At 41.8% G+C, this 25,772-nt stretch overlaps 1 protein-coding gene across 10 annotated transcripts in view; it reads right to left on the bottom strand.

Annotated features, from left to right (window-relative positions):
* Positions 1-277: 277 nt before the first annotated feature.
* The window catches only part of PMS1 (PMS1 homolog 1, mismatch repair system component), a 44,601-nt gene continuing 19,106 nt past the window's right edge, over positions 278-25,772 (bottom strand). For 3 of the 10 annotated variants that reach the window (XM_088676237.1, XM_088676228.1, XM_088676220.1), the window contains exons 6-13: positions 14,845-14,961; positions 12,822-12,944; positions 9,620-9,763; positions 8,527-9,386; positions 7,064-7,522; positions 4,986-5,116; positions 2,262-2,413; positions 278-927 (exon numbers count right to left, since the gene is read on the bottom strand). In XM_088676237.1, the coding sequence (XP_088532363.1) occupies positions 769-927; positions 2,262-2,413; positions 4,986-5,116; positions 7,064-7,522; positions 8,527-9,386; positions 9,620-9,763; positions 12,822-12,944; positions 14,845-14,961 (2,145 nt within the window). In that variant the 3' untranslated portion in view covers positions 278-768. Of the gene's footprint in view, positions 928-2,257; positions 2,414-3,119; positions 3,323-4,985; positions 5,117-7,063; positions 7,523-8,526; positions 9,387-9,619; positions 9,764-12,821; positions 12,945-14,844; positions 14,962-25,772 lie in introns of those variants that run through there. The other 7 variants (XM_088676250.1, XM_088676239.1, XM_088676232.1 and 4 more) reach the window with 5 other exon arrangements.

The following is a 25,772-nucleotide window of genomic DNA, read 5'->3' on the forward strand; positions in this document are numbered from 1 at the left end:
AAGATCAAGGGTCTTGGAAGTATAGAATTGTACTGCCAACCAGCAAAGGAAGAATCTTTGGTTGAGTTTCATCTATCACACATACCCATCGGAGTCCAACTACTTCTTTGATGTGTCTAGATCCAGCCCAAGTTTCATGTATGAATGTACATCTGAATATTATATGTAGAGCTCCTAATTCAGTAAGACAATCCCCAAGCAGAAGCAGATTCTGCACATGCTTCAGTGGCTTTGAGTAATAGCCATCTCATAACTTTTGAGAAATTAGAATATGAAATAACACAAGAGAAATGCAAATTTTTATTTGGATGTATCCACATATTGTCCACTTGTAGAAAATGCATCTGTAATTATAGCTATATACTTCAACCCTGAATATCCATTTAGTGGAGACAAATCAGCATTAAACATTATATTCCATTTTCTTCTTGCTGTGAGTGGTCTTCTTTTCCACTTTTTTTATGAACTACAAACTCGACCAGTAGAAAAATAATGTAAAAATAATTATTTGGAAATCTATTTCCATCAGCTTATCTTACACCTTCAGAACATGGATTGTCCTTCAGTATATTTTCTTAGAAACAATGAATTGTTCCAAAACACATTTCAATACCATTAATTCAATGCTCATGTTCATTTTAAAAAATAGCAATCTCCCACTTCACAGAGATCAATACAGAAGACAGTTACAAATAATTGTGCAAAAAATGAGTGTTTTGTTTGTAATTGTGTAAAATGTGACTGCAGGATGAGGTTTTTCCTTGCTAGTTACTCTGGAATATCTGTTAAATAATGAAGAAATGGACGACCATGAACACAGCCTTTATGTTGATTTCCAAGTTGTGTCTCCATTTTGTGGATGGTGTCTTGTACATCTTCCTTGGATATATACAAAGGTAGCTGCCGACACAGTCTCACAGCTTCTCCCTATAAGAACAAAAATGTTTACATTTAGACATTAACCTGAGGCTAAATAAAATCCAATAAACAAATTATGTACGGTGCAAGCTTCTCCACTGAACATTTTTCACTACTATATTTTTTCATAGAAAATCCAATCTTCTTTGGCCAGGCAATTACCGGTAGGTATCTTTGGTTTTTCTCAATCTATAAAAGAAGAAATTCTGCAAACAAAGTGTAGAGCAGCTCCCAAGCAACAGTTAACCATCATAAGAAGGGCTTAAGGAGTGACTCATTCCTGACCACATTCTTTTTTTCCTTTTTGCTGCGGAAATAAGATCAGGCTGTTATTCAGAAAAAAGCTCAGTAGGCTTACTTTAGAACAAATTTGCACTGCAGTCCAGTTTCCTAAATCCCAATGTGTAAGTACCGTAGGTTACTCCTCTGTGTGGAAAAGATCCTGCCATAAATTGAAGTACAGATTCGGATAGGTGACCTGCAGATAAACTGCAGCTAAGTTATTCTACTCAGAAGTTTCAATTGAAGGAAAGAGGCAGGAATGGAATTTGATACATGGGCTGGCTCAAATTAAGAAAGGGACCTTTCTCCACTCTCTTCCTTTAGCTCATATATTCCACATTCTGGAGATTCAAATGGCTCACAGCAGTGGCTCCAAAACTTTATCCTCCACAGAACACTTGAAAATTGCTGAGTGTCTCAATGGACCACAATGATTTTTCTGCTTGCAATGCTCTATTCTAGAGGCCATATGATTTCTAACTACTGTATATTTTTGTTGCTTCATTTCTTAGGCGTTGCATTTTATTGTTTTACCATTTCAATTCCACAGGATTCAAACTGTAAAACAGTAACATGCAATATATAAGAAATAAAAATTGCAATTAAAAACACAGTTTTAAAATCTACTGTATATGGATATCTGATGAAGCCACCTTCCATCTTCCACCACAAATCCAGACATTTTGCAGACCACAGTTTGGGCACTCCTGGCTTAGCAACTACATGAATAGCTTTTTAGAAGTTGGTATCAGATGAGTGGTGGAGGAAAGCGATCTGGATTGCGGCACAGGAGTAGAGCTTTAAACGCTCTGCACACTAGTGCGGTCAGGATCAGGAAACCCAAATCTGCTACCTGCATTGGAAGAAGGGCACCCATTTGTGCCAATGGAACCTTTTATTGTAATGCAAATAACAGTAATCCACACCTGATCTGTATTGTGATTGCTTCTGGTATTAATTTCTCCTTTATATATAAGCACCAAGCTGTATCTTTTGATAGGACAGTGGCATTAAAAGCAGCATGCTAAAGAAGAGCTTGCAAACCATAAAGCAATACTTGCCTCCAGGTAGTTTGTGACTTTAAGAGGTCGACACTCATGAACTTCTTTTGCATTACAATCTACCACAGCACTCAGAATTTCTTTCAGATCAGGTATCCCATAGTACGGCAGACAGTTTGCCATTCCTTCTATTTCCAGCTGATTTTCTATAGCTGAAACACCAAATAGTAAACAAATGAATAAACTGAACACATTGATACCTGGAGTTACTGAGTGTGTTTTAAATACTGTTTTGATTTACACACCAAAATATTCACATTGAAAACTGTTGTTGCAGCTGCAATCCTAGACACACTAGGGGCTAAGCTCATCGGGACTTACTTTTGAGTAAACATGCATAGCACTGTGCTGTAAAGTTGCAGTTATAGATCCCCAGAGCTACACATTTTTAATTTTATTAAAATGAAGAACACAACTTAAAATACCGTATTTCATTATTAGTTACTTGCACAGTGAGAGTGCTTCAGTTTATTCAAATTCAACTTTGGAAAGTACTGGTTAAATGCTTATTTAACTTTTTGTTAGTATTTCCATATTTGAAACAAAGCTTTAATCTACACCAAAGCAGGACAATCTATACCAATCTATCCAGCGTAGAGCTAAAGAGAGTTCTGGAGGATTATGCAGATTGGGGAAATGGTAGGTGTGGGGAGGAGAATCCCTTCCCCTTCATTGGCACTACTTGGCTACATATTGTAGCTTATGGCTCAAATTGGTAGAGCATGAGACTCTTAATCGCAGGGTCATGGGTTTGAGCCCCACGTTGGGAGAAAGATTCCTGCCTTGTGCGGAGTTGGACTATTGACCCCTGTGACCCCTTCCAACTACAATTTTATGATTATTTGGAGCAAAACGTACAATGATCCCCAAGTCTGGACATCTAAGCCAAGGGTCGCAGTTTTGTTTTTCTCACGTGCTGGCAGGGGAGCAAAGTAGTCTGGATCAGTGTGTACGTAGTAAACCCTGAATTATATGATGCAATCTCATCCTTCGATCGGCACTTCTGAGAGGGTAGCAGTCAGGAGTCATCCCTGTCCGCTGGCTTCCACCATAGTCTCCAGCTACAGATGAATGAAGTGGAGGCAACCCCAAAACAGAGTATTATGGGAGTGGGGGAGATTATTTATGGGAGTTGGGTCACCCACTGATCTGCCTGGAGCAGGCACAGCAAAAAACAAACACAAACAAGCAAACAAGAAAGAACCACCTTTCCACCTTACAGCTTCCTGATCAGGAGGAAGGATTCTACAATTATTAAAGCTTTTGCTTTTAAGCAGGCATTGTTATTTTTTATTATTGTTATATAGCATTTAACAAAACTGCATATACGTTAACATAATTTCCCCCCTTGGAGTGGGACAAGCAGCAGTAGATAAATTGTGCTCTATACCATATCCTGTTTTTCTGGGTATTAATCTTGGCACCCAAAAACAAGTTCCGCTCCCCAGAAGTACAAAAGAGTATTGATCATAAACTATAAACTTTGATGCAGGGATAGACATTTGGGAAGTCAAGCTAAAGAGTTTTAAATCAAACAAACTGTTTCTACAGCAACACATGTAGTTGGGATCACAGAATATGCTAATTGGAGACTTATTTATAAACTGAATTTAAAACCAGCCTGCATTCAGCAGACTTGTGGATGGTTAAGAAAGGAAAACGCTCTTCTTGGAGGGGATTGGTTTTTCATCAAGACGCTGTTCCAAGGTTCTATCTCTCTCCCCCCCCCCGCTTTTTCCTTTGAGATGCCCATATGTTATGGCAGATCTGTCAGCACTCCTCTACATACAAGGCTGAAGTGGTAACACATGAAGCTATAGCGTTTCTCAAAACTGACAGCAAACCTTTGCTCGGACCTAGCGAATTAGAAACTCGGCATCTTGTTGCAATTAAAGCTCACTTCCCCACAATACTTGGTCAGAACAGACGTTTATTAGAAACCCACTGACTGAAACATCTTATTTGTACATTAGCTGTTAAAACAATGTTGTTGTTGTTGTTGTTTAGTCGTTTAGTTGTGTCTGACTCTTCGTGACCCCATGGACCAGAGTACGCCAGGCACTCCTGTCTTCCACTGCCTCCCGCAGCTTGGTCAAACTCATGTTCGTAGCTTCGAGAACACTGTCCAACCATCTCGTCCTCTGTCGTCCCCTTCTCCTAGTGCCCTCAATCTCTCCCAACATCAGGGTCTTTTCTAGGGAGTCTTCTCTTCTCATGAGGTGGCCAAAGTATTGGAGCCTCAGCTTCACGATCTGTCCTTCCAGTGAGCACTCAGGGCTGATTTCCTTCAGGGTGAATAGGTTTGATCTTCTTGCAATCCATGGGACTCTCAAGAGTCTCCTCCAGCACCATACTTCAAAAGCGTCAATTCTTTGGCGACCAGCCTTCTTTATGGTCCAGCTCTCACTTCCATACATCACTACAGGGAATACCCTAGCTTTAACTATACAGACCTCTTTGTCGGCAAGGTGATGTCTCTGCTTTTTAAGATACTGTCTAGGTTTGCATATAACCTGCTCAATTACATTATAAGCAAAAAAATCATAATGAATGCTCAATAAAAGGGAAGTCTGGAGGGGCCCATAGGGACGGGTTTTTTTTCCTAGACACAAATGCGGTAATGAAACACAAGTATTGCTTTTGCTATACAGTACAGTACTATGAAAAAGAGGCAAGCAAGTAATGAGGTGCTGAATGAAATCAAAATATGAAGCCACATCATACCTGGTATTATCTTTATCTGAAATCCGTTTGCTGTAAGTCTTGTATCTGACAAGTAGGATGACCCATCAAATCTTATGCTTTCCTTGGGCATATTGCAAAGAACTTCTTTATAACGGGAGTCACTAAAAAGACTGAAAATCAATCATTAATCACTGTTATAAGAGACAGAATCCATTTTTTAATAGTGTTCCACAATCAAAGCACACATGTCAACGAGATTTTAGAATTGCTTTATTCCATACCCATTACATAAAGACAAGGGGTTTATAGGATGCCAGCTCAGATAGCGACTACAAACACACACAGAGTTAGAATACATCTTCCTTGCTATCCACTGTCCTGTGTTACCCCACAAGAAAAAAGCCACAGTAGCCACTGTCCATTTTACATCATTGCAGTTGCAATCTTAATTTTTCTAGTTAAGTGATGTAGGGAAAACCATTGAGATACTTCTTTTTTTTGCCAGTTGCAGGACGTGTGGCTCTTCCATTGGGATCACAGCTGTGGAGAGAGGGACAAGACCTCCCTTCCCCACATGCAGAAATCCTGCTAGAAATCATCCCCCAATATTAAAGATATTTAAATGCCGTCACATATAGTTGGGCCAAAGAGCAAAAGCCCACAGGAACAAAAGAAGCAATTGCACAGTTCTTTTCTTTCTGGCATCTACTGTTCCCTGCTCTTTCCCCTCTCAACTTAAGGCCAGAACAGGCAATGCCAGGGAAAGCAAGGAAAGCGAAGATTTCCTTGTTCCCTCTACTCAAAACATTATGGCGACCAGACAACAGCAAGCCTTTCCTTGGAGAAAGCACAGCACGGCTAAAAGGAGGTAATGCAACAAAATTCAACCATGTGTCTTGTACTGGCTGTACTACTGGTACCATACCAGGAGTTAGCAAGCTTTTTCAGCAGGGGGCTGGTCCACTGTCGCTCAGACCTTGTGGGGGGCCGGACTATTTGGGGGGGGGAGGGAAAATGAACAAATTCCTATGCCCCACAAATAACCCAGAAATGCATTTTAAATAAAAGCACACATTCTACTCATGTAAAAACACCAGGCAGGACCCACAAATAACCCAGAGATGCATTTTAAATAAAAAGACACATTCTACTCATGTAAAAACACGCTGATTCCCAGACCGTCAACGGGCCAGAATTAGAAGGCGATTGGGCCGCATCCGGCCCCTGGGCCTTAGTTTGCCTACCCATGCTCTGTACATATCTTACACTTGTCAACTCTCCTTAACTGAATTTGTCTGATACCGGAATATAATTTTACCTCAATGCATACATCAATCATAGGGCCAGTTCAGCTGTAATGTCCAACTTTAATGCCCAGTCCCCTGCCTTCTGTTATTTTCTGGCTTCAACATTGATTCCGATTGTGTCTGAAACACAGGACCATGGTTTGCTGTCAATTTACCAACCAGGGTCAAACCATGGACTAAGGACCCTGATGAGGAAAACTATATTAAACCATGGTTTCCTATTTCAGACATAATGGGCAAGAGACCAGGCTGGCAGTGTAGAAGCTGATGAGCAGGCCTGAGGTGCATTTTGAGCTTAATACAACCATGGTTAGGGAAGCTTGGAATATATAGTGGTACCTCGGTTTATGAGCACAATTGGTTCCGGAAGTTTGTTCATAAACTGAAGCGAACTTTCTCGTTGAAAGTAATGGAAAGTGGATTAATCTGTTCCAGACGGTCCGCGGAGTACTTAAACTGAAGCGAACTTTCCCATTGAAAGTAATGGAAAGTGAATTAATCCGTTCCAGATGGGTCCACAGCGTTCATAAACTGAAAATTCATAAACCGAGGTATTCATAAACCGAGGTTCCACTGTACTGTCCAAAATAGGCCACAGGCACATTTAGAACAAGCAAAATAAAGCTGGAGATCTTAGGATCTCTGTTAGATTGTAACTATATAAGCTGGGTCTATACTGGATTTGGGAAGGAATGCAGGAAGATGGAATCACTTTTATTACACTGTCATAAAATAAATAAAATAAAATAAAACCAATCATTTGCTTGTGGTCCTTTATATGATCTGCTTTTGAAATGGCTTTCGCCTTACCTATCAGTTAATATAATCGGGTTGTCCAGTTTCTGTATAGGAAGTTTATGGTTTTCAAGCAGTTTTTTAAACAGAAGGGCTTCTTCTACTCTGTATGGATTCAACATCATTATCTTTTTCTCAGAGGCAATTATCCATGCATCAGGAAAATTCGGAAGACGAATTAGGCAAGGATCATCCTTAACAGTCTCTTTCTGTTTAAGCACATGAAGATTATGTCTGAATGAATCCATAGAGAAGGGCACTTGAACAATTTTTATTGCTTTGCAACTATTTGGTTTCTCTTCCATTTGAGAATGAAAAAGTTTATCAAGTTTCTGCTGATTAATTAGACAGTCTTTAAGTTTGGACTTATGTTTTCTCTCTCTCCCTCTTGTTGATCTTTGTATACTTTGATCCGCAGCTTTTCTGCTCTGCTTGTTGTATCGCTCAAAGTCTCTATTAGCTTTTTCTTCATATCTTAACAAAGAGGGGAAGAAGGGGGAAGAGAAGGAACATATGAAAAACTAGCAATGGTTCAGTCAGAGTCATTATATATCCACCTATAAAATAAGTTTTCTCTCAAAATTAATTGTTGGAAGAAAAATAAATGTCATTCTCCCACACTATTTTATCATCTTAGTTAATATCTTGTCTCTTATAAGTACCCCAATGTTCAGTAGCAAGTCCTGTTTGTAGCAAAGGTAAAGGTACCCCTGACCATTAGGTCCAGTCGTGGACAACTCTGGGGTTGCGCACTCATCTCGCTCTATAGGCCGAGGGAGCCGGCATTCGTCTGTAGACAGCTTCCGGGTCATGTGGCCAGCATGACTAGGCTTCTTCTGGCAAAACCAGAGCAGCGCACGGAAACACTGTTTACCTTGCACTTTAATGTGCTTTCAAACTGCTAGGTGGGCAGAAGCTGGGACCGAAGAACGGGACCTTCCAATTGGCAAGCCCTAGGCTCTGTGGTTTAGACCACAGCGCCACTCGCATCCGTCCTGTTTGTATTAGTGCTTATCAACACATTACTTTACAGATCTTCTGTTTGTTTCATTTCCCGCTACTAATCCGGCAAGTATTAACGCCAAATGCAAAATATGATATACAAACTATATGCACTGTATAATGGGAATTTATGAGCACTGTATTATGGGAATGTGCATAATACAGTATGCACTGTATTATGGGAATTTATGAGCTGTACAGGCTTTAAGCTGTTTCATACAGATTGGCCAATACGTTTAATGGAAAACCGGGGGGGGGGGGGGCGGGGCGGAGGCAGCAACATCTAAGTTTATAAATCAGCAAGCAGTAGATAATTAGAATTAAATTATCTAGATGTTACAATTATCAAGCCAAAAGCATTTGCCATTCTGGTTTTGAAATTAATATGGATAAAACTTGTTTTTGAACATGAGTCACACACAGGATGGAAGCTACTGCCCAGTTTCAGTGAGCAGATGTGAAGTTTGCAAACTTACTTCTTTTTCTCTTCTTCATTCAGTGTTTCCCACATTTCTTTCAATTTCAGCATTAGTTCTTCCATGCTCACTTTTGTATTTTCAGCTAACAATCTTGGGCGATGGTCTTGAGTAAAAATGTCAAATGCTGACATGGCTTTCTTTATTATCCGATTTTTTATTATGTCATAGGCTGTAATCTGTCCTAGTTTATCATTTACCACATTTGTTTTTTTCAGACTTTGGATGCTACCTCCCTCTTGAAATGTTTGTTGGCCATCATCATTTCTTCTCTCTTGAGGCCTTGCATGTCCCATTTCAGGAATCAAAATCCGAACAGGTTCAATGTTCTCTCCTCTGGTATTCTTAAATGCATTCCCCAAACTCCATTTATCAGCAGTTACTTCAGTAGAATCTTTTAGGGTTGTGGTTCTCTCTATGGCTTCTTGGAAATGGTCATCTCTCAAATCATCATCAAGGCCATTTTTAGAATTTGTGTCCATTAAGGTATTGCCATCTAGGTTAAATATCACCTTAGACTTATTCTGTTGGTGCTCACACAAAAATCTATCAGACACAGCTGTCTTGCAGCCAGATAGTTCATTTTTGGTAGACAATCCTACAGCTGAATACAACATTTGAGTCTCCAAGCAAACCTCTGTGGGTTTTTCCGTTCCACCATTTTGTGCATTACTAAATGAAATCAATTCAGTGCATGCATGCGGATCAATGTTCCTGGGTTCAACTTCATTTAGAGAGACATTCATTTGTTCTGCTTCTCCTGAAGTAGCACCTGACAAATCAGTTTCACAAGAAGCAGTCCCAGGTAGAGGTCCATAGACTGAGGTCAAGACATTTTCAACAGCAAGACAGACAGACTCCTAAAGCAGAAAAATGCTAAGTACAGTATTGTGATAAATAACTTATGCTTGCTAACTACAACATAATTAAGTCAAGTGAATACGGATTCTGCTCAGCTTATTTTTAAATCTAAAGTTATGCACAGAACCATTATTATTTTAAAAAAATCTAAACACATTTTTAACTGTAATTGTAGCAAAACAACATTATTACCGGTAGACTACTCATTTATATATAAATAGACACGCTGTACCTTATTATGCAGAAACACTTGAGATTTATCTGGTGTTAAATTGACATCCACGGCGGATGGAGGAACAGCAATGTTGATAAAGAAAGCAGGGTGTGAACGATTAGAATCCTTGTGTGACTTCAGGTTATAGTATTGTTGAACCAGCTAAAACCAAAAAGAATAGCATTTAAAATGTACTTTCCAATTAGAAATGAATGCAATACAATACTTTAATGTGATATATACTTATCTTCCATGTGTGCAAGTAGCAACATTTTATGTGCAAGCAGAGCATGAATTTTTCAATAACATCTTGCGAGGGAGTCCCCCTTTAATAGGCAGGAATCAGCTTTCAAAGAGTTGTGAAATTTTTGTAAAAAACCTTGTTACCAGAAAAGTTGAAATGTTACCATAACACAACGGGATTGACCTACAATTTTTCATTGTTGTTGTTGTTTAGTCGTTTAGTCGTGTCCGACTCTTCGTGACCCCATGGACCATAGCACGCCAGGCACTCCTGTCTTGCACTGCCTCCCGTAGTTTGGTCAAACTCATGTTCGTAGCTTCGAGAACACTGTCCAACCATCTTGTCCTCTGTCGTCCCCTTCTCCTAGTGCCCTCAATCTTTCCCAACATCAGGGTCTTTTCCAAGGATTCTTCTCTTCTCATGAGGTGGCCAAAGTATTGGAGCCTCAGCTTCACGATCTGTCCTTCCAGGGAGCACTCAGGGCTGATTTCCTTAAGAATTGATAGGTTTGATCTTCTAGCAGTCCATGGGACTCTCAAGAGTCTCCTCCAGCACCATAATTCAAAAGCATCAATTCTTCGGCGATCAGCCTTCTTTATGGTCCAGCTCTCACTTCCATACATCACTACTGGGAAAACCATAGCTTTAACTATACGGACCTTTGTCGGCAAGGTGATGTCTCTGCTTTTTAAGATGCTGTCTAGGTTTGTCATTGCTTTTCTCCCAAGAAGCAGGCGTCTTTTAATTTCGTGACTGCTGTCACCATCTGCAGTGATCAAGGAGCCCAAGAAAGTAAAATCTCTCACTGCCTCCATTTCTTCCCCTTCTATTTGCCAGGAGGTGATGGGACCAGTGGCCATGATCTTGGTTTTTTTGATGTTGAGCTTCAGACCATATTTTGCGCTCTCCTCTTTCACCCTCATTAAAAGGTTCTTTAATTCCTCCTCACTTTCTGCCATCAAGGTTGTGTCATCTGCATATCTGAGGTTGTTGATATTTCTTCCGGCAATCTTAATTCCTGCTTGGGATTCATCTAGTCCAGCCTTTCGCATGATGAATTCTGCATATAAGTTAAATAAGCAGGGAGACAATATACAACCTTGTCGTACTCCTTTCCCAATTTTGAACCAATCAGTTGTTCCATATCCAGTTCTAACTGTAGCTTCTTGTCCCACATAGAGATTTCTCAGGAGACAGATGAGGTGATCAGGCACTCCCATTTCTTTAAGAACTTGCCATAGTTTGCTGTGGTCGACACAGTCAAAGGCTTTTGCATAGTCAATGAAGCAGAAGTAGACGTTTTTCTGGAACTCTCTAGCTTTCTCCATAATCCAGTGCATGTTTGCTATTTGGTCTCTGGTTCCTCTGCCCTTTCGAAATCCAGCTTGCACTTCTGGGAGTTCTCGGTCCACATACTGCCTAAGCCTGCCTTGTAGAATTTTAAGCATAACCTTGCTAGCGTGTGAAATGAGCGCAATTGTGCGGTAGTTGGAGCATTCTTTGGTACTGCCCTTCTTTGGAATTGGGATGTAGACTGATCTTCTCCAATCCTCTGGCCATTGCTGAGTTTTCCAAACTTGCTGGCATATTGGGTGTAGCACCTTAACAGCATCATCTTTTAAAATTTTAAATAGTTCAGCTGGAATATCATCACTTCCACTGGCTTTGTTATTAGCAGTGCTTTCTAAGGCCCATTTGACTTCACTCTCCAAGATGTCTGGCTCAAGGTCAGCAAACACACTACCTGGGGTGTACGAGACCTCCATATCTTTCTGGTATAATTCCTCTGTGTATTCCTGCCACCTCTTCTTGATGTCTTCTGCTTCTGTTAGGTCCTTACCACTTTTGTCCTTGATTTTTCATTAAGCATTGTAAATGGATGTGAGAGTCAATGAAATTGGCTCATTAATATTCGACACGAGTTAACTAATTCTACAAGAGTTAACTAATGCACTAGTAAAATGTCCATTAGTACTCTCTTGGGCTTGCCGATCAAAAGGTCAGCAGTTCGAATCCCTGCGACGGGGTGAGCTCCCGTTGCTCTGTCCCAGCTTCTGCCAACCTAGCAGTTCAAAAGCATGCCAGTGAAAGGAAATAAATACCAGTAGGTACAGCTGCGGCGGTAAAGTTTTCATGCACTCTGGTTTCCGTCACAGTGTTCCGTTGCGCCAGAAGCAGTTTAGTCATGCTGGCCACATGACCCAGAAAGCTGTCTGTGGACAAATGCCGGCTACCTCAACCTGAAAGTGAGATGAGCGCCACAACTCCATAGTTGTCTTTGCCTGGACTTAACCATCCAGGGGACCCTTACCTTTACCTTATTAAGAAAGATTGCATCTCTCTCAATTTTTTGATATATAGAAGGGAAAAATTCATGGCCAGGATTCAAAGAGCCATGCAACTAATTACACAAACTAGGACGTGGTGGCGCTGTGGTCTAAACCGCTGAGCCTAGGCTTGCCGATCAGAAGGTCGGCTGTTCAAATCCCCGCAACAGGGTGAGCTCCCGTTGCTCAGTCCCAGCTCCTGCCAACCTAGCAGTTCAAAAGCTCGTCAAAGTACAAGTAGATAAATAGGTACTGCTTCAGCGGGAAGGTAAACGGTGTTTCCGTGTGCTGCTCTGGTTTTCCAGAAGCAGCTTAGTCATGCTGACCACATGACCTGGTAATACTGTCTGTGGACAAACGGCGGCTCCCTCGGCCAGTAAAGCGAGATGAGTGCCGCAACCCCAGAGTCGTTCGCGACTGGACTTAACTGTCAGGGGTCCTTTACCTTTAGAGTGGGATTTGGCATCGCCCTCTCTATCTCATACTAACCAACTCTGAAACTGAAGGGAATTTCAAATGATGTGGCCTCCTTGACAAAATTTAAAACCCTTCTGGTGCAACCTAGCCACTGCGGGCAACTAATGTAGCTCTTTGGAACCTGGCAAATATTTTATAATCTGTTGGGACAAGGAGCTGAGAAAAACAGTACCTTAAGAATTTCCTTCTGATGCACTGGTCGATTGTTTACAAAGATGAAGCTCCTTTCTGCACTTGAATGACTTGTCAAACAACCATCTGAACTGGGCTTTGGAAGAAAGCCACTGAGAAACACCTAGAATTGCAATTAAACTGGCCATTAACAACCACTGTTTCCCATGACAATCGGTTCACAAAAACTAGAAGGTTCAGATCAGAAAGAAGAAATGACTGCAGATTTTCATGGCATTTAGAAGTATCCTACTTCACTTTTCTTTAAATTAAATCAAGGCAGATGATGATGAATGAGATCAAGAGTTAGTGTGAGGCTGTCGACAGAGCACTAAATTTGGATGTTGAAAAGCCAAGTTCAGATCTCATCCAGGTTCGAAGGTCACTGGGCAACCCTAGATGTCATTCATAACCTCACCAGGTGGTTCTCACTCCCCTGGTCAGCACTTACCATATACTGAAGTTAACCATGAATTCATCTCCAACTGAGATTTAATTCTCAGAACTAGGGGAGATTTCTGGAGTTAAGCCTGAATTTGAAGAGCTGCTGGAGGTTAGAAGCCCCCACAGAAGATCCTCTTGTTCTAAGGGGCTTCTACAGAAGTGTTCTTTGGCCCGCCCAGCAATTTTCCCACTGCTCTGCCTAATGGGACATTTTGAAGAACAGCCCTGCTAAAATAACAATCCAAGTTCTTCTCAACTGAGGAAGGGAGGGACTCGGATAATTTCCAAGTTAATCCGAGGCGGGTGAGAGAGAGATCTCACCCACCTCCACTAATGTTAAAAGGAGCAATGAAGAAACCTTAAAAGATACAGAGCAAATCAACCACAAGCCAATCAGAATCTCAAAAGCACTGTATGTGCAGCAGTTAGGTATTTTTTTCATTCTTTTTATAGGAATATCTTTACCACATTCCTAATTACAGTTACTTGGAAAGTAGCCATATTGATTTCATGTGAATGTAAAGTGGTACCTCGGTTTTTGAACGTAATCCATTCCAGAAGTCCAGTTGAGTTCTGAAACGTTCGAAAACCAAAAACTCAATAGCCAACAGCTAGGCCTCAGGATCCTGCGTTCAGCGGAAGCTGCGTGGAATGTTTGACTTCCGAGGTGCGTTCGAAAACCGAAGCATTTACTTCCAGGTTTACAGTGTTTGAAAACCGAAATGTTTGTCAACAGAGACGTTCAAAAACCGAGGTACCCCTGTACTGTCATGGAAATCTAGTTAGTATTATAGCCTAAGAAGTGTGAACTTCATTCCCCTTTTATGTGATGCTAGAAATTCATTGTGAACCAGTGACAAACAGATAAACTCCAAAGCCATTCCTATGATATACCCATTGGTGGTCCAAGCATAAAAAGTGCTTTAGATATAAACTACACCTTACTGGAAAAAAAAATTAAGCGTGTTTTTTGTTCTCGAAACTGAACATACAACAAAAAAACCATTTATTGTGAGGACCATGCCTGTACACAAATATCAACACAACAATAATTAAAAATGTTAAAATTCATTACATACTATCCCAACAAAACCTTCACCCCACAAAACAGGAAGAGAAGGAAAACAAGCAACGAGTTAAACAGATGATGAAGGGGTCTTTACTTTATCATCCATAAATCTTTCCCTGGCTTTCATGGCCTTCATCACAAAAACCGCTACTGCATGGGTAATTCGTGGGTTAGCATCAATTAACAAAAATTTTACTCTATCTTCAGGATTGATTATAGAGTTGGGTATAATTTGCAGCATCGTGTCTCTAAAGCCCGAGTAAATGGGGCAATAGAGGAGGTAATGTATAAGATCCTCTTTAATTTTCATGAAGCAAGGGCATAAACGGTGTTCTACTGGGATTGAAACTAAACATAAACAGACGGAAAGGAATGGAATTTAACACAACAGCAACCCAAAATATAAGCATGGTGCTCAATTTTATATCCTTATTTAAAAAGTGAAGAACTCATGCTGGTTGAACTGATGAAATAACAGGTGGGGGAAACATATAGATAATTAGAAACTTACCTCAGGATCTTCACTATGGTGTTGAAAAGGTACCATTCCGCTCATAACGGCAGTTCCCACTACAGCCATGAAAGCCATTTTGTGATCGGACACCCTGGTCTTCTGCCACATAATTGTCTGAAACAATATAGCATAGACTTGGTGTCAGAATTTTGACATTAGGTTTAGATTTATTCAACAGGGACATGACATGACCACAGATATTTGTGCGCAACACTACACTTGAAACAGTGTGTTTAACATTCTGTCCTAGACACCAATGTGAACCCATTATTTCTTTTTTCCTTTTGTACACAATGAGCTATGCTGAAGCAACTGGACTGTCTATCCGAATGCAGGGGGCATGACTCGCTGTGCTGTCTCCCTTCCAGATCGAGGATTTGGGCTTTATTTTTAACCACTGACAAATATGAAAATGCAGGATTCTACTGCTGATATCAGCTTCTTCACCCACAATTCCCAACAAGGCAATTAACAGACTTAAGGGAAAGTTGCAAAACAGGTTAATAAATAGGCTCACTGAATGCAGATGGGTTACATGTATGTATGTAAGTATGTATGTATGTATGTATGTATGTATGTATGTATGTATGTATGTATGTATGTATAAAGGAAGTTATGGGTTATCTTTATAAAACCTTTTCTCAAAAAGTGTAAAATAACTAAAGCAGCAATTACCAAAGACGCAGGTGCATTAGAATCCATTCTTCTTTTAAGTGTTCATTATAATCCTAGGGAAGCAGGTGGCGCTGTGGTCTATAAACCACTGAGCCTCTTGGGCTTGCTGATCAGAAGGTCGGCGGTTCGAATCCCTGCAATAGGGTGAGCTCCCCTTGCTCTGTCCCTGCTCCTGCCAACCTAGCAATTTGAAAGCACGCCAGTGCAAGCAGATAAACAGGTACCGCTGTGGCGGGAAGGTAAACGGCATTTCTGTGCGCTCTGGTTTCCGTCACGGAAACCAGAAGGACTAAACCGCTTCTGTTGCGCCAGAAGCGGTTTAGTCCTTCTAGCCACATGACCCGGAAAGCTGTCTATGGACAAACGCTTGGTCCCTTGGCCTGAAAGCAAGATGAGCGCTGCACTCCATAGTCGCTTTTGACTGGACTTAACCGTCCAGGGGTCCTTTACCTTTACCTCATTAGAATCCTGTTCAAAATAGGCACTTTCCATCAAACTTTAAAATGCTCAATTAACCTACCGCTGCAGAGATAAAACGGCCTTTATCTAGATATGCACATCCTCAAAAGGCTGTGTACTGCAGTATTTTCCATTCACAGCAGCAGTTACAGTGTACCTCAGGTTAAGAACTTAATTCCTTCCGGAGGTCCATTCTTAACCCTAAACTGTTCTTAACCTGAGGTAGCTACCACTTTAGTTAATGGGGCCTCCCGCTGCCGCCGTGCCACCGCCACACGATTTCTGTTCTCATCCTGAGGTAAAGTTCTTAACCCGAGGTACTACTTCCGGGTTAGTGGATTCTGTAACCTGAAGTGTTTGTAACCTGACGTACCACTGTATTAGCTACGGCTCTGTACTTGTACCAACACTCAGAGATGGACTGGAAAATTACACCCGGATTCAGGAGAAACACAACCATATTATGTTCAGGGGTCTGCAAATTCAATGGGTTTGGCAATAGTTGCATCCATGGAGTCTAGTGGACGAGATCAATCCAAGCATGTTGCTCAGTTTTCCTGCACGCGCAACCGTCCAGAATATACACAAAGGACAAACTTCAGGTTCTGTTATTTCTGCCCCCCGCCCAATACAATGGCACCTAAAAGCTGACTTCAGTATGCAAATGCAGTAAATAATAATAATAATAATAAACCTTTATTGTCACTTTATTGTCACTGTGTGCAGTGAAATTAAACGAGCCTCCCCCCCCCCCCCAAATACACTCAGTCTTGTTCGCACTCTGTGTGCTTGTCGGAAGTCAATTGCACCACACATGGAATCACAGAATTGTAGAGTTGGAAGGGAACTACGACATGGGGCCAAAATCCACAACCCTGAGATTAAAAGTCTATGTTCTACAAACTGCAGAGAAGCTAAATATCCTCTGAAAGTATGTTTCCCAAACCTACGTTCCCTGCAATGTGACTACAAACAGTACCTAAGAAATCAACCAGAGACCCAAACACTATTGCCCTCAAAACTGTGGAATTGTGGTTTGTAGAGACACTTACAATAGTTTTTCACTATTCTGATTGGGTCTTGTTTCTTCCAACAAAGCAGTTTTTTTTAATAGCATTTTAAAAAAAAGATAGGTTATATTTGCAAGGCATTGTTTTCACTTGTTTTGTTAAAACACTAACATTTAAAGCAAATGATTACATCTAGACCAAGATGCTTTCGACACAACTGATATAAACATCACGGTGCTTATTTTAGCTTCTATCAATGTGACGCCGCAGATATAAATCTTAGTTGCTGATTAATGCAAGGATGTTATTGCATTGCCTGACCTGCTGAATGTCTGATATACATAACTCTTCAAAAGATCAGTTAAAAAAAGTTTTAAGAGAGCTCTGGAACATGAGAACTTACTAAATGCAAAGTTTGTAAAAGCAGGTAACAGCTAATCACTGGTGGAATTTCTTATTTACTTTTCCTTAGGAACTGGAATCGGTAGGAGAAACCTCCAAAACTGATTTTTTAAAAAATCAAATGCACCAAGCCCCAAAAAAGCCTTGTTAACTTTTACATTTCTTTACTTCTGAAAGCAACTTGATTTCCCAAGCAAGTTTCCTGCACTACTTTATAATCTTGATTATACTCCGAAATTGTGCTATAAATATATCACACACCCCCATGTATTTTCTAGGTCACATAAACCTGGGGCCTAGGATGAGCCAAGAAAGAATATGACTCTGGGCAGTATGATGACACTGCGAAAGTACCCTATCAAAATATATTATTACATACAGACCATCTTAGGTTTTGACAGAGCTGGCCAAATATATCTTGACTCCTCTCTGTTTCATTGAAGAGTACTGCATGAATCGAAAGACTACGAAGTCTTCGACATCACTTTTTCCCAGATCTGTTCAGAACAAATGCCTGCAAGACCTATTCGAACGATACTGCTTGCTATGGGCTGCCACTGAGAAAATTTGCTTTTTAAAAAAAAATACACACAGAGAGTGACAAGTGATTCCAGGGCTGGTGAACTCCCATGATACAAACCCACAATGTTCCGCTTTCCAACTGTTCCCTCCACCCTTTGAAAACTTTTGCTGTTTCAAAGTATGTGTTCTAAGCTGCCAACTAGTTAACAGCATAAACTGTTTTGAACTTGCTTGACATATCAAGAGTTATTTGTCTGTCCCTTTTCAACCCAGAAGAGAATAACCTAACTATATTTTGTAGGCACTGCACTCTCCTTAGGAGACTAAAATAATAAGAGAGGAGATAAAGAAATATTATATTTACAAGAAGGGCAAAAAAAGAGAGACGCTTGCCACCTACGACAACTGTGTCCTGGCGGAATTCAATTTCAGATCCTAAGTACCGATAGATGCAAACATTGTAAACCAAAAAAATGCACATGGAAGTTCCTCTCAAAACAGACACAACTTCACACTTGTGAAAAGGAGGGTGTCTTGTGGTGATTGAACTATTTTTATGCTGATGCTTATTTCTGATAGAATCATAGAATGTAGAGTTGGAAATGACCCCAAGTGTCCAGCCCCCTGCAATGCAAGAATCACAGCTAAGGAATCCCTTGACTGGTGGTTATCCAACCTTTGCTTAAAAACTTTCAAGGAAGGAGAGTCCAAGGTAGACCTTCCAAGGTAGACCATTCCACTGTTTTAACAGCTCTTATTGTCAGAAAGTTCTTTCTAATGTTTGGTCAGAATCTCATTTCTTGTAATTTGAATGAGATTCTCTGGAGCAGTAGAAAACAAGCTTGCTCCATCTTCCATGTGGCAGCCCTTCAGTTATTTGAAGATGGCTATCACCTCTCAGTCTTCTCCAAGCTAAACATACCCAACTCCCCTCAACTTCTCTCAAGATATCATCACCAAATTCAACAGGTGATGAGCATCGCAACCCCATAGTCGCCTTTGACTCCACTTAACCATCCAGGGTTCATTTACCTTTACCTTTTACCTCATGGAATTCTATAATTGTTCAAGTAAAACAAATTTGTTTTATGATATGTATGCTACTACTGAACACAAACATGGAAGATCAACTGTTTCCTCTCCCTTAAGGAATGATTTTGGCAGTCATTCTATCTCCACATAGATCATTGTCCCGTGAGTGGTTGGACAGAGGATCAACACACGTTTGCAGAGACTTTCTTTTTGTACGGCTTACTTCTTCCTGTAGGCTCATTATGCAAATGCAAAAATTTGTATGAACATTGAACCCTCCTCAGCCTGCAATGAGTTCCAGTGTAAAAATACCTTCACACATTTATGGGGTGTGTGTGTGCATCGTTTCTAGCCAAGGTAGGCCACTTCAGGGCCCAGATCTGGCCTATGGGCTTGCCAGACAGCCCCCCCCCTGTTTTAAAGAGCCTAACTTTAGAATCCTGTGTTAAAAAGTTACAAGCTGAAGCAGCCATGTGTAGTACTGAAAGCTAATGCCGGGTGAAAAATAATACCTCCATCAGGAGTTTGCTTGGTCCTACAGAAGCACTGCAAGTACTTGTAAATTCCAGAGATAAGGAATTCTGCACCCTCAATTAACAAGCAGTGGTTGCTTTTTAAAAAAATTATTATTATTTGTTGTTTACCTGAATGGTGCTCAATTATAAATTCCAGCTCACCAAAGAGTGCATTACTAATCAGGTGAGTCACATTTTATTCTTTATGAACACCTTCCCAGCATCACCCGCACTCTCTTGCAGGCCTTGGGAAGATCTGTTTTCTATTAGATTTCCCCACTGTCAGTCTTCAGAGCAAATTCTGTCAACATTGTCATACTCAAATTTCTCCTTGCTCATCTAAACCTTTCCTCTCAAAGGGGGGGGGGTATTCTGGGGGAGCAGGTGACGGAGAAGCCTTTGGCAGGGTAGCTAGCTACTGAAAGAGACTGCCAAAAATCTGAAAATACAGTGTTGGGAGAGTACTGAGCCTCCAGGCGGCTAGCTCTTCCCTCTAGCGAAGTCAAGCAAAAAAACAACAACAACCCCAACTATACAAATCTTAGCAAGGAAACTATGGTTCCCTTCTTCCACTGCGTATGAAACAGATTGAAGAACACAACACAAAAAAGATCATTTCCCTCCACAAGTCCACTTGTTTGAGTTAGCTAAATTCATTTCTTGTTTTGAACAGTGAACCACGGGGTCATCTGGTGAACATCTGGGCCTTCAGGCAAAGGTCAACATTTCCTGGTTCGGACATCGCGAAATGTGCTGGGATTGTGTCAAGAGTTTGCGTTCCGTCCCCCGCCAGATGCAGTTGTGTTCCACCTTGGCGAAAATGACCTGGTTGTTCGTAAGAGCATAGTGCTGATAAAAACAGCAATCGCAGACTTGGAAAGCTTACATACCAAGCACCCCAACATAACTATATTCTGGTCAGAATTTCTCCCATGTTTACAATGGCGTGGCAACCTCAAACCTAACAGACTTAGCTAGACTATAAAAATAAATAAATAGGGCATTGCGCCCGGCAACCTCGCGCATTGGGGTTCGCATTGTGACGCATCCCAGCATCAAAATCTACAGGAAGGAACTCTTAAGGCCCGACAGTGTGCACCTGTCAGCCATTGGTAATGATTATTGGCTGAGTGACATTAGGCATGGCCTTTTGGAATGGATGGCGGGTGGCGAAGTGTGTTTTCGGGTGTAGGTAGTCTTGGCGGCGAGACTGCGATTTTGCGGGCTCGGGTGGCTGTTTCAGGCCTTGGGCGGAATCCTTTAGTCTATCTTCCTAAAGGGGGGGCCTGAAGCGGTGACCCACGACCCCCTTGCGGCGGTGATACCAGGGTTCCCCATTAAAGGGGTCTTGAGGGGAGGCACTGGCCATGAGCCAAGAGGTTGTCATTGCTCTCCCCTCCAATGGTGGCAAAACGGGGGGGGGGGGGCCTCTCTGATTGAACATATGTTCTCCAGAGCCAGCCCAATCCCTACACATTCTGGATAACTCTGAAGTCTCCCAGATCCCTGCCTGGGAACTGGGAAGGATAAACGCCCAATGCCTGAGCCAAGGTCTCCCTACATCTGAAACTTAATAAAGTTGTGGCCAATTTTAATCCCATAGCACATTGTCTTGAGTCATTATTCGTCTCAGGGGTCGCCTGGGGTTGGGGAGACTCCGCCTGTCCACGCAAAATACATTTCTTATTTTGAAGAGTGACGCATCTTGTGGCATCTTAAAAGACTAACAGTCTTCCTGTGGCATTAGCTTTCATGGACTAAGGACCACCCCTGCCTCGGATGCATAAAGAGTTTTGCTTAGTTAGCAGATAATATATTAAATAATGCACTTGTGGGTTTACAGCAGGGAATTGTAAACAAGTCATGAAATGTAAGAGACACAGTCTGACAAGTCTATGCAAGCATCTCAAATCTGCAAAGAAATGTGACAAAAGTGTTGCACTTTATGGCGTTTTGGCTCACCCCCCACCCACCCACCGCTTACAATTTTCTTCTTTACAGACATGTGCAAACATATACCGTATTTTTTCGTGTATACACGATCCCCATGTTTGGGGGTCAGCAAAGTTGTTGAGCTTTTTGGGGGGAGATTGCCCAGAGTTGTTGAGCTTTTTTGAGGGGGGGGGGAATCACCGTGGACCACCAATCGTCGGCAGCCAAAATACCACCTGTCCACTCGACACAACCACAACCATTTGTCAGCAGGCCTTGGCACAGCAACAAATCACACGCCCAATCGCCGCTTCAAATCTCCTGATGCCTGATGCCACCAATCGCCTGTCACACCTCTGCTTTCCGTGTATAAGATGACCCGCAATTTCTGCCTATTATTATGTATCTGCCCCGCAATTTCTGCCTATTATTATGTATCTGCCAATTGAAGATCATACAGTTCAAGAGCAGGTTGTATTGTTAAGTGTTAGGTATCATTCTTCTGATAAGATGAAGAAGGTTTATTATTATTATTACCCTGTTTCTCATATTTTAAGACATACCCAGAAAATAAGCCATAGCAGGATTTTTAAGCATTCAAGGAATATAAGCCATACCCCGAAAATAAGACATAGTGATTTAATTTCAGGCTCGTGGGTTCGAGCCCCACATTGAGCAAAATATTCCCGTGTTGCAGGGGGTTTGGAATAGATGAGCCTTGTGGTCCCTTTCCAACTCTGATTCTATTACTTTCAGTACAGTGATGGCCAAACTTGGCCCTCCAGCTGTTTTGAGACTACAACTCCCATCATCCCTAGCTAACAGGACCAGTGGTCAGGGATGATGGGAATTGTAGTCCCAAAACAGCTGGAGGGCCAAGTTTAGTCATCACTGTTTTAGTAGAATCACCTGAGAAAAAGAACAATCTGGCCAAATTTAAAAGTCCAAATGGTGAATGTCTGAACCCAACCCATTTAGATGCTTTGCGCTCTAACCTAAGTGCTGCTTGTGACCAAAGAAATACTGCCCTAGTCAATTTGTCTTTTTTAAAACATTTCCTGAATGTCCCAAAATAACTCTATAGCTGAAAACAGGCAAGAGATGTGTGCGGATTCATATTAGCATATACATGGTGTGCATTTGTGGGAGGGAGAAACAATTTGGACGCCTACAGAATAGGATCCAGTAAAATCAGAAAGCACAGGAAAAAAGCAGAGGGGCAGGATAGCTTGCTGCTTGCATTTTCCTGTACAAAGGGGGAAGAAGCACTCATGTCATGCATACTGATGGGGTTCACAACAACTGAGCTTTGCCGAGAGCAACTGTTTTGTCTTCTGGGGGAGCAATGGAGGACAGATCTTTGTGTCCAGCAGTGATACTGCAAGGCAAACAAACAGTAAAACGAAGGCATTGTTTCTGCAGCTCCCTCCGATTCTCCTGGAAATCTACGCAGTCCCTGCCCGTAATGTCTGACTATGACCTATAAGACCTGAAGACAAGAATTTCAACAGGTACCGCATACTATATATGCGAGCAGCTGATACAACATTTCTGCTATAAATGATGTGCTGTCATCTGAAAAATGCAGTGGATGAGAAACTAGATGACTCAAGGAATTGGTAACGTGATACAAAACATTCCACCTTTAGGTCAGCACTTCAAATTCAACCTGTTTTTTGGGTGGGGGTGGGGGGAGTTGTTACATCGAATATCGAACAGCTGGGAAAGTAAGATGAGTTGGTCTCAGCCATTTCCTAGTAGACAGGTGTCCATCTCTCGCGCATTTACTAACCAATCAATAAGTTATTTTCTGGTTCTATTAAACATTCTCCCTTTCTCCTTTTTCACATGGGCATGCACAGGTCTCTCTTTTTTTCTTACGCAAAACATTTCCCTCCATTCATACTGCCTTGGAAGGGACCTTTGCAGAGCAAGTTCCAAGGCAGAAACATTGGCTGAAAACAGTCTGCTCCCCTGCTACGGGGAGAGTGAGTCACTCCTGGCCGTCAATAAATGATTGCCTCCTTCACAAACTCGAGAGAGGGGAGTGAACGGGGCCGGCGCGTCCATTAAGGCAAACTAGGCAGCTGCCTAGGGTGCCAAAATGGAGGGGGCACTGGCCAGCCTGCCCCCGGTGCTGCCTGGGGCTGCCTCCTCCGCACCCTCAGCTGTTGAGCGGCTTCAGGCCGTTCTCTGAAGGCGCGCGGGGAGTGCGAGCCTGGGGCTGCCTCCTCCGCACCCTCAGCTGTTGAGCAGCTTCAGGCCGCTCTCCGGAGGCACACGGGGAGCACGAGCCTGGGGCCGCCTCGCCCGCCTTTCAGCTGTTTGGCGGAGGCGACCCCAGGCTCCCACTCCCCACGCGAAGCTCTGTAGACGCACAGGGAGCGCGAGCCTGGGGCTTCCTCCTCCGCACCCTCAGCTGTCAAGCGGCTTCAGGCCGCTCTCCGGAGGAGCGCGGGGTGCACAAGCCTGGGGCCGCCTAGCCCGCCTTTCAGCCAAGGAACTCTCTTTTTATTTTATTTTTTCTACTTTTTATTTTTTTCTATTTTCTATTTTTATTTATTTTATTTTTTATTCCACTTTTATTTTTTCTAAAAAAAGGTCAACAACTCTGGGAAATGAGGGGGGCAGAAGGTGATCTCGCCTAGGGCGCAAAAAACCCTAGCACCGGCCCTGGGAGTGAAAAGGTCCAAAAGACCAGAACACGTTAATATGAGAAATGGCAGAGTTAAAAGCAGCCACACAGAGATGCAGATGTTCCAAAGCACCTAGTTTCTCCACCTCGGCTCTCCTAAGAAACAACCGGAAGTCCTATTGAGCATGAAGTTGAAGGGAATTGCAACATTCACGGCCCTCAATTACCACAATGCAGTGAAAGTATCCTGTTTTTGTCAAAGCATTAACCAACAAAAGCTGCTAGATATAGCTGTGCAGCCTTTGAGAGCCAATGCATGTACAGTTTTTACATGTTCTTTACTATTATATCCCACCTCCCTTCTGCCATGGAAGCCAAGCAGTTCGAAAGCATGCCAGTGCAAGTAGATAAACAGGTACTGCTGTGGCGGGAAGGTAAATGGCGTTTCCGTGCGCTCTGGTTTCCGTCACGGTGTCCCGTTGCACCAGAAGTGGTTAAGTCATGTCGGCCATATGACCCGGAAAGCTGTCTGTGGACAAACGCTGGGTCCCTCGGCCTGAAAGTGAGATGAGCGCCGTAACCCCATAGTCGCCTTTGACTGGACTTAACCACCCAGGGGTCCTTTGCCTTTTATCCTACACCTGGTAAACACAGGCAACAGGAGCTCAAACTTTCCAGCTACCGAGTCGTCTAATTTATTTCCAGAAGGTGTTTTACAGCAAAATGTGAGCAGGTTGGCAGACGACAGCTCATTATCACTCTCCAAGTTGCCTCTACAACTGTTAGCGCTTCCTAGGTAGCAACACAATCTCGTATTATTTGCAATGCTATTTCTGAAGTGTTACAAATAGCTGTAATGGAATTATTAATTAGAGTTTGTGCTATGTGTATTATATATAGTCTTTTCGTACAACAGATTAAAGGATTCTGCAAACAGAAGATTGAGATTGACTGACGGAGGTTACCATACTTCCATGCTGCCCTTCACTACAACAGTCACAAGAAACAAAATAAACACCTAAAAAAACCCATTAGAACTCATTCAAATAAAACGCCTACATAGCTAATATAGTACGGAACAACATATAGTAGATGTGCATAAATTATTTCTAAGATTTTAAATAGCAAAGAATTTGAAGCTATTTTTACCAACAACCAATGAAAGAGCTCAGATTTCAAGGTGCAGCATTCTTTTATAGGGTGAAATTAGTCGTTTCCAGGTATCTAGAATACGGCAAGCTATTTTTTTTTAACATTCTTTAATCTTGCCTTTTAAACACCCAATATTCTCAACATCTATTTTTAAAAAGAAAAAAGAAAACCCTAACAAATACTTCAGTAAATTATCTCCTTGTGGCCACCTCAATATTCAGTTGGCTTTCAAGGAACATGGTGACGAAAGAGGGAAAATACCTCTTTCTAACATAACCATACTGGCAGGAGTATCAACATTATCAGCATTCAAAGAATGTCTTGGCAGGATAAACCTTCATAAACACATGAGGCACAAGCTAATCCAAGTTGTCAAAATAGCAATAGTCCGTCAAGGGTTGATCTGTTAAGCAAGCCATTATTTACTGCTAATGCAAACAAAACATTTCAAACAAACAAACAAATCCAGAAAAAAAACATCCTAAGTTTGTAAAGCGCAGTGATCTGGAAACTTCCAAGTAGACTGCTAAGCCTATATATCCACTTTTGTCTGGAAATAAATAAATAAAATGTGAGCATGTGGAAAAAGAG

Source organism: Zootoca vivipara, chromosome 1, assembly GCF_965207765.1.
Source record: "Zootoca vivipara chromosome 1, rZooViv2.hap1.1, whole genome shotgun sequence".
Taxonomy (NCBI): domain Eukaryota; kingdom Metazoa; phylum Chordata; class Lepidosauria; order Squamata; family Lacertidae; genus Zootoca; species Zootoca vivipara.